An 8615-nucleotide genomic window follows, 5' to 3' on the forward strand; every position below is an offset into this window, starting at 1 on the left:
ACCCCTGTTCTTGAAATAACGAACCTTTGCCTGTGGGAAGTTTCAAAGGGGTTTCCTTACAGCTCTCCTGTAAAAAATACATATCATAAAAATCATCTTCTGCTGGGGTGAAGATCTGCACTCTGAGTGCTCGCAGGGTGGAAAAAGAGTGGGTTTAGTTCATTTGAGCTTTCACAGAGGCTAAAATATGCTGTAGGTGTGATGTGTGAGAGGCAGAGATGCTTGGGAACCCCTCCTTACAGCATCCCTGGTGGGATGGGGTCTGGGGCTGCCTGAGCACCTGGGTGAGTATCACAGCCCAGAAGGCCAGCTCGACGTGTACCACTGCCGGCTTTGTTACTGCGTCATTTCGGGGAAACATCCATCTCAGTGAGCGCCCACGGCCGGGTTTGAGACCAAGACCTTCAGAAAAATTTCTATTTAAGCGGAGAGCAGCAGCTCCCTGCAGCTGGGAGAGGAGGGAGGGTGAGGCCAGAGGAGTGCTGCTGTGTGACTGCGATGCTCAACACCCACAGAAGCTCTTCCCACGCCTGCGTTTGCCCTGGCCCTGTGGACTCTGGAGCCACATGAGTCCTTGGCTCGTGAGCAGCTGTAAGAACACATGCAATGTGCAAGACAGGAGGTCTCTGCTGCTTCCCCAGCAGTAAAAACAGCTTCTCACCTTCCCATCCATGCTGGGGAGAGGAGGTGTCAGGTCTGCCTTCCCCTTGCACCCACCACAGGTGATGCAGCCTTGCACTGCTGCCCGTGTTCCAGCAGAGACGGGGGGCTGGGGATGCACCCAAGAGCAAGCTGCCCACTGCCCATTGCCCGTGCTCAGCATGATGCATAATTTCCAGCCCCAAGTCAGCCTTGCAGCTCTGGGCAGCAGCTGAGCCGTGTTAACATCCCCGGGGAGACCTGCTCTGCCTCTGGCATCACTCGGGGCTCAGCACCCGTGGGTGTTGCTTGTGCCTGAGTGCACACGGGGATCGCCTGGGGTTTAGCACAAGTGGGCATCCCTCAGGGCTCAGCACATGTGGGTTATTGCTCAGGGCTCAGCACACATGGGCATCACTCAGGGCTCAGCACATGTGGGCATCACTCAGGGCTCAGCACACACGGGTATCACTCAGGGCTCAGCACATGTGGGCATCACTTAGGGCTGAGCACACACGGGCATCCCTCAGGGCTTAGCACATGTGGGCATCACTCAGGGCTCAGCACACATGGGCATCACTCAGGGCTGAGCACACACAACATTTCTCAGGGCTCAGCACACTCCAGTATTGCTCCGGTCACAGCACCTACGGGCCTCTCTCAGGATGATTCTCGCTGTCTGTGCCATGCTGCTGGGCCCGAGGCCAGCCCTCCGCTGCCTCTGCTTGCTATCAGAAGCGATGTCGGCCTTTGGGCTGCGCCAGGTATTTGGCCTTGGGTACGTGGCTTTGTCTGGCTTTCCTCTCCCACTCCTGGCTGTTTGCAGCCTCCTGTGGGAGAAGATGCCTTCCCAGACCTGCTTATCCCGGAGCTGTTTTTCTGTTTTAACTCTTGCTTGGGCAGAGGTTGTGGCTCCTTGCTCGCCAGGCAGCCATGCCCCACGCTGGCTGCAGCCACAAGACATCAGCCTGTAGAGCAAAATGGCTTAGCAATATATTCACTATTTCTGACAAACATGCCTGTACAGGGCCTTTACAAGCTGCACAGTGACCTGCCCCTTCTGTCTGCTGGTTGTTTGCAGAGTGTTCGTTACCAAAGCCTTATCAACCAGCATTAGCAAGAGCAAACCAGAAGCACCCATGTGCTGTCGCATGGATGAACAGAGAGGAGAGACAAAAAGCTCTCAGAGCATCTTTACAACCCATCTGAATCCGTTTGGTACACCAGTCCTGGTGCTCAGCGCGCTGCAGGATGTGGCCCTGTCCTTTTGCCAGCCTTTGCATCAAGAAAAAATATTAAAGTCATGGTCCGTCACAGGAAAGAAATGTCTGTCCTGCAGTGCAAGCCCATGTCTGTCTCCTGTATCATGCTTCCTGTATCACCTTCAGGCAGGACTCAGCACTCTGCAGGGGAGGGTCCGCAGCTTCTCCCTGCCTGCTGGAGGTGGGGGAAGCCGGTGGGATTTACTGCCTGTGGATGCGAAGCCACAGCCTCCGCCGCAGACCTGGGGAGAGATGGTGTCTGTCAGCCCCAGCACCTCCTCCCAGCTCCCCATTCCGCTCCTGGGTTGTCCCAGGGCCTGATAGCCCCCATCATCCCCCAGGGCTGGCAGGATGCTTACGGTGGAAGCGGTGGGCGGTGGGGACCAGGCTCAGCAGGAGGATCAGGATGCTGGCAGCCAGTGGGACCCAGACCAGAGGGCTGCAGGCACCTGGGGAGCAGAAAGGGACATGGTGTGGAGCTGCTTACCTGCAGCTCACCACTCAGCATTGTCCTGCACTGGCAGCTTTGGAGAATGAAGGGTAGGGAAGGGAGTAAAGAGAGGCAGGTCCTCAGGAAGGGTGGAGGACATGACCATCACCCTGGGGTATCTCCTGGGAGATGCGCTACATTCAAAGGCATTGCAGGGACCTTAGCTATGGGCCACAATGTCCTTTTTCGTGGTGGTGTCTCTGGCATGGGAATTCACCATGCCTGCAGGACTGATGCTGCACCCACAGGGGCTGCACACCCAAAGGACAGCAGAGCTTAGGCAGAGCTAAATCTGCCCCTGGCCCCTAAATCCTTGTATGTTCCAGGAAACTGCTCCTAAAGTCAGAGGTCAGCTCCATCCAGAGCAATGGGGTCTAGGTATACCTGGATGTCTGTCCCTGCAGGGTCACGTTGTGGCTGCCCCCACCCCAGGACAAACCCCAGCTGAACCCTGGGGACCACCAGGAACTCAGCAAAGCCCTTTTGTGAAGTACCCTGAGCCAACCTGGTCCATACCTTTCCCGCTGGCAGCATTTCTCTTGGTTGCACAGCGCATGGGTTTTTTGGAGACTGGTGCCTGAGTGGTCTTCTGAGGCAGAGGTAAAACATCAACTGGTGAATAAGGAGGGGAAGAGAATGGTCAATATGGCACTGAGCCCAGCGAAGGTCTCAAACAGCAGGCAGGAAGGGCTGGAAATTTTGGCTTTTAAAACTAACCCCATCTAGTACCTAGATATGTGCGGTACCCCGCACGTCTAGGTTATCTAGAGGGGTCAGGAGCTTGACCTGAACCTCTTGGTGGCCACAGAAATTCTGAAGAGCTTGTAAAAGCATTAATAAAACAATGTACCAGGCAAACAAGGGCAGAAGGTTAAGGAAGGGAAAAGGAAAACTCTTAAACTACATTTACTGCCAGGCACCATCTCAACAGTGTTGCAAGAAATCACGGTAGCAGGAGATTTCAGTAGCCCTGGGAGATTTTAAGGGACGCCCAGATCTTCTCCATATCCTGGTTGCTCCAATCTTTGCTCAAAAATTGATTTTTTTTTTTCCTGATAAAATGAAAGCAGGATTTCTTACATTGTAGCTGAATTATAATAGAGCACATTCATCTCTCTGCGAAGTTGCTCAGGAAAATATCCCAGCAATGTCATTAAATAACTGTAGATCTGACTGCTCAAACTCCACTTACTCAAAATTTTGGGTGATTCAAAACTAATTTTTTCTGCTTCTATCCAGGATTGAAATTCCTACGGAAACCACCGTTCTTTTACAATGGAAAGTGAGACATCAGGTGCCTGGGATTTATCTGGACAACTTCTCCCTTACATTATGATAGACTTGAAGAAAGGGAACTTAAAAACATTTTGTTCTATCTTGAGTACTAAAAGGAAAAAAAGAAAACATCCAGCAAAGCCTGACTCCTCCCAGAGCACCTGCTGGTGTTTTGTTTTAGATTGGAGTGTCCTTGATCATGTTGAATTTCAGCCCTGTTTTTCATGCTTTGCTTTGCAGGCAGATATGTGCCCAGTTGATATAAAACAGTTCTCCTTTATCTTAAAGCAGGTTTTCGTTGAGCTGGCAAGAATCCAAAAGGGATTTCTCAGCCAGCTCAACGTGCAGGGCATATTTGGAAAAAAAAACAAACCAGAAAGGCTGGGACACTGGGGCTGGTTTAGAACCAGCAGCCATAGCTGCATTTTGGTTAAATAAGTTATTTGTCTCCCTAGAAGCCTGCAAAGAAAGGGCTGAATCCTACTTTAAACACATAAGTTTTTCTCCATCACTTCTATCTCTGCAGTCAAGGGGAAAAATGGGCTGAACAGAGTTGCTGTATGACCCAGGGTCTGTAAAGCATCACTCCCCCGATGCCAACTGCAGACACCTCTGATTTCTGGTTGGAGCTCCCCAGTGATAGTGGGTTGTGGGCTTCGAGGAATAAATCCCATTTCAATCCTTTATGTGAAGGACAGGCTTGAAACCCGCTGTCAGACCCACCCCAGAAATGTGAGGGGTGATGTCCTCTGGCCTTGATGGAAGAAGGGTAAGGAAGAACCAGGGCATGGAAGGACCCAGAAGCTGAGCAGGGCACACACACAGACTCTCAGGTGAAGTACCACAGGGATGCAGAAAAGCACAGGGCACGGCAATATCAGGAGTGAGGGTCTTCCCATGGAAATCCTAAAAGATCAGGACTGATGCAGTGCTCAAGGCATGACCACAGCAGAGAAACTGCTGTGGCAAAAGGACTATCACACACAGCTGACCTAAAAATTAGTTATTTTCGGTATTTTCTACCTTAACCGGTCTCTTCAGAAAAGCCCCAGAGCCTCGACCTTGCATCTCAAAATGGAGAAGGGTCTACCAACCCCTTACCCAGGGGACCTTATGACCGCCTGCAGGTGGAACATTTTGGAGTCCTGGGGGTGATGCTTACCCACACCGAGCCGTGTCCCGCTGCCCAGGAGGAGCTGGGAGGACTCGGAGACGGAGCAGTAGTAGGTGCCGTTGTCCGAGGCCTGGAGGTGGCTGATGTGCAGGCTGTAGGAGGTGCGGGAGCTCACCCCATGGACACTAAACTTGTCCTTGTTGATGTTTGTGCCATATGTGGCTTTGCCCAAAGAGCTGGAAAATATCAGGAACTCGAAATTTTGCCTCTCCTGGCTCCAGCGGTACCAGTACACCCCAGCATGTTCCTTCTTCAGCTCACAGACAATTTCTGTTTTATTGTTAGTTTGAGCTAAAATATGCTCTGGAGTCTGGGATAAAAGTAGATTTGTACAGAAACCTAAGAAAAAAGAGACAAGAATACATAGTTATTATTTTCTTTTAATGATTTTTCTTCCATGCTAAATACAGATTTTCTTTGTGGGCTTAATAAGATCAAGTAGTCACAGACCAGGGGATCACATGAGGGAGAAACAGGAGCATCTTTATCAGGAATCTGAGCCCATGTTGCTTCAGAGGCCTTTTTGGGTTCCCCAGCTATTTTCTGGTCAAGCCTAGTTATAAAGGTAGAATTCGGCTGTAAACACTCATCTAGGAAGGAGGCTCAGTGGCGGGGAGAGGGATGGAGGGGTGATTTTGAGGGTGTCCTTGGGGCTGTATGTGCTGGGAAGGACATCCCCACCTGCTCAGTGTGGATGCCCCTCTCCTGCCTTCCTTTTCTCTCTCATTTTTCAGAGAGGCTTCACCCGTCTTTCAACAGATTTTTTTTTTTTGAGCCTTTTTTAACTTCTTTGACAGATTTTTGTTCTAACAGGTGCAGAAAAAGACCAATAAGGCACAAAACATCTCAAAATGAGCCAATTTTATATTAGTTTTCAGACAACATTATTTTTGTGTCAATTTTGAGACCTGGGGAAGGAGAGGGAGTGAGGTGGAACGGTGGGGCTGAAAGCTTTGGCTTGGCATCGCATCGCCCTGTTTGGGCTTTGCAGCTTTTGTGGAAATTATCTGAGGGGTGTTTGGCCTGGGCAGATGCGAGCGGTGTCTGTGTGCGAGCGAGGATGTGTCCTTGTGAAAAGGACAACAGGTGGCTTGTGATCCTTTCTGTTCAGCAAACAGTCCTTCAAAGCTGCAAATACTCTGCAGTGAAAAACAGCCCTCTGAAGATAAGGATGCTCTCGCTTCCCCGGTCTGTTTCCCAGGCGCGTTTCAAAGCTGTGCAAAAAGCTCAACAAAACATGCTTTTTGGCCCTTTTTACCTTAAAATGTCCCTATTCCTTCAAAATCCCAACGCTACTTACTGTAGTTCTTGCGAAAATCCTCGTGCAGCCCAGCAAACCCATCGGTGTGGGAATGGGTTTGTGTGACCACAAGAACACCTGAAGCCATCCCTGTGGCCCATGATCCCAACGTCCCCTGTGTCCCTGATGGGGACAACCGGAGAAGAGGGCTCTGCTGACTGACACGATGACCCCATCACCGCTGGCACGCTGCTGAGACGAGCACGCTTCAGCCCTAATACTGCAATGCTCAAATTCAGGAGTTGCACAGCAGCTGCAGCTTTTCACTGCATCCTCTGGTGCTCTGACAATATAAATGTCTCCTTATTACTAAAATACATCATTTTCAGCTGTGTTGTCCTGCAGCTGGGTGACCATTACACGATGCAAACAAAACACCCAGCAGTCCTGACAACCTCTAGCGAGGATGCAGGGCACCTGTGGACCCGGGCTGGGCAATGTCTTGGGGAGGCCAGCTTGAGCTGCCACCCTAAGATACTCATTTAGCGGGTGTTTCAAGCTCTCAATACTTTCCACCTGAGAACTGATGGCACAATTTGCCCTGTAAAGCATAATTCTACCACTTTGCTGTGGCATTGACTGTATATATTCAGTCCAGATCTCCTGCATCCTGTCTGCAATAAGCAGAAGGCAGCACAGTTTTATAACACACCGATTCCAGCTCTGGCCCTTGGGAAACATTCAGTTCTGCGACAGATTTAGAAGAAAATTTGATGGGACATTTATCGTCTTCGCGTTACACAGGCAATGGAGATAGGTGCTACTTCAGCTTCTCCACCAGCAGCTTCCCACAGTCTGTCTGCACTAAGAGGGTGCAGTAAAAACAAACTATGTGGTGTATATACCTTATATATTGCCCTATGAAGAGAAGAGAAGAGAAGAGAAGAGAAGAGAAGAGAAGAGAAGAGAAGAGAAGAGAAGAGAAGAGAAGAGAAGAGAAGAGAAGAGAAGAGAAGAGAAGAGAAGAGAAGAGAAGAGAAGAGAAGAGAGACGAGACTACTTCAGTTGGAAGGAACCTACACTGATCATCTAGTCCAACTGCCTGACCAATTCAAAGCTGACCATAAGCTAAAGCCTGTTATTCATGGCATTGTCCAAAATGATGCAGTGATAGGCACTAATATCCCATAGATCTATACTATGCCTGTATATCTAAACTTCCATCATCCACATGCTGCGCAATGCATCCCATGTGCTGGAGCAGGGTGGAGGAGAGGCTCCAGCATGATTTTCGGTGCCCTCAACCCTTAAGAGACATGTCCCTCTTACCTGGGATCTGGAGGCAGATGCAGAGATGGAGCCACGACCGGGCCATGGCGGTGGAGTCAACGATGGAGGGGTTTTGTGCCAGCTCCCCCTTTCCACGCACAGTCACCTCACGGTGGTAAGGCTGCTTTCACCCCAGGAGGTTCTGCCCTGTCTCGGCGCAGATGTCTTGCCGACGGCTGCCGAGGAGCATCTGCTGTGGCAGCACCTGGAGACTCAGCCCAGCAGCTTCTTCTGCACCTAGCCCCCAAACCAGGTGTGTGTGGCAGCCCCACGCACTTCTCCAGTGCCACACTGGATCCCCTGAAATCCCCTTTAGGAAGAAAAAAAAATGAAAAGCCACTGATTTTTAATTATGATTTCTTCATATTTCATCACCTAGCTTTTCCTCCTCCTTTTAATCTAGGTCCAGGCAATTTAAAAAATGACAAATGTAGGAGCTTGGCACTAAAAATCAAAGCAGGAAAGGATGAATGTTGGCTTGTTTCTCCTCTGTTGAAATAAAAATGCATTCAAAATAAGGAGAAGATGCAATTTTGAGCTGTGCAGTTGGTTTCTTCAGTAGAACCCTTACCAGGAGGTGTTTTTCTCCGGGCCTGGAAAAGGCTGAACACCAAACTAGATCACCATAAAGCAGAGGCAGAAGGCATCACAGAGAACTTTGAAGTTAAGAGCAAGAAACCTCAAACAAATTTAGTGGCTGAAAAACCACAAAAATATGGAAACTCTGCTGGGGCTCCCCACCTCGCTGCTTTGGTAGCTGCAACACTGCGCAGCTCATACGCAGAAATATTTAAATGATAGATAAAATATCAGAGTGGCTTTGAAATGTCTTTAGGAGGGAGAGACTTGAAGCACTTGGGGTTTAGGATTCGGAAAGAGAAATAAGTAATGTGAAGTTACAGGGGTAAACTGGTGTCAGCCTTCAATATTTCCATATTTGGGAAAAATACCCAGAAATTATTTATTAATTTTATTTATTCACTGCCCCCTTCGCTGCTATGCGGGGTTTGGTTTTCTTTTATGCCTGACTTGTCCAGATACACAGGAACCTTACAAAGCCTCACTGGCTCCCTGGTGAGGGGGGATTTCCTGGAGGGGTTCTCATGTGGGGGCACCGAGAAACCTCCCCCGGGGTTTGAGTTGGCGGATGAATAGGAAAAACGATTTTGCATCTCGTGCAGTGCAATTTTTTGGTCCACTTCGCAC

General features: G+C 49.7%; 1 protein-coding gene across 2 annotated transcripts; it reads right to left on the bottom strand.

The window, feature by feature from the left end:
• Window positions 1-1820: 1820 nt before the first annotated feature.
• On the bottom strand, window positions 1821-8145 carry CD8B (CD8b molecule). 2 transcript variants are annotated; one of them, XM_014966763.1, is made up of 6 exons: window positions 7981-8145; window positions 7410-7719; window positions 4829-5179; window positions 2908-3003; window positions 2261-2350; window positions 1821-2143 (listed from the first exon to the last, which is right to left on the bottom strand). In XM_014966763.1, exons 2-6 carry the CDS (start codon window positions 7453-7455, stop codon window positions 2103-2105), a joined length of 624 nt encoding a protein of 207 aa, XP_014822249.1. In that variant the 5' UTR covers window positions 7456-7719; window positions 7981-8145; the 3' UTR covers window positions 1821-2102. The 2 variants fall into 2 exon arrangements, with proteins under 2 accessions (XP_014822249.1, XP_014822248.1); XM_014966762.1 differs by having other exon boundaries at window positions 7410-8145.
• Window positions 8146-8615: the final 470 nt, after the last annotated feature.

This window comes from Calidris pugnax, unplaced genomic scaffold, assembly GCF_001431845.1.
Source record: "Calidris pugnax isolate Ruff unplaced genomic scaffold, ASM143184v1 scaffold14, whole genome shotgun sequence".
Classification (NCBI taxonomy): domain Eukaryota; kingdom Metazoa; phylum Chordata; class Aves; order Charadriiformes; family Scolopacidae; genus Calidris; species Calidris pugnax.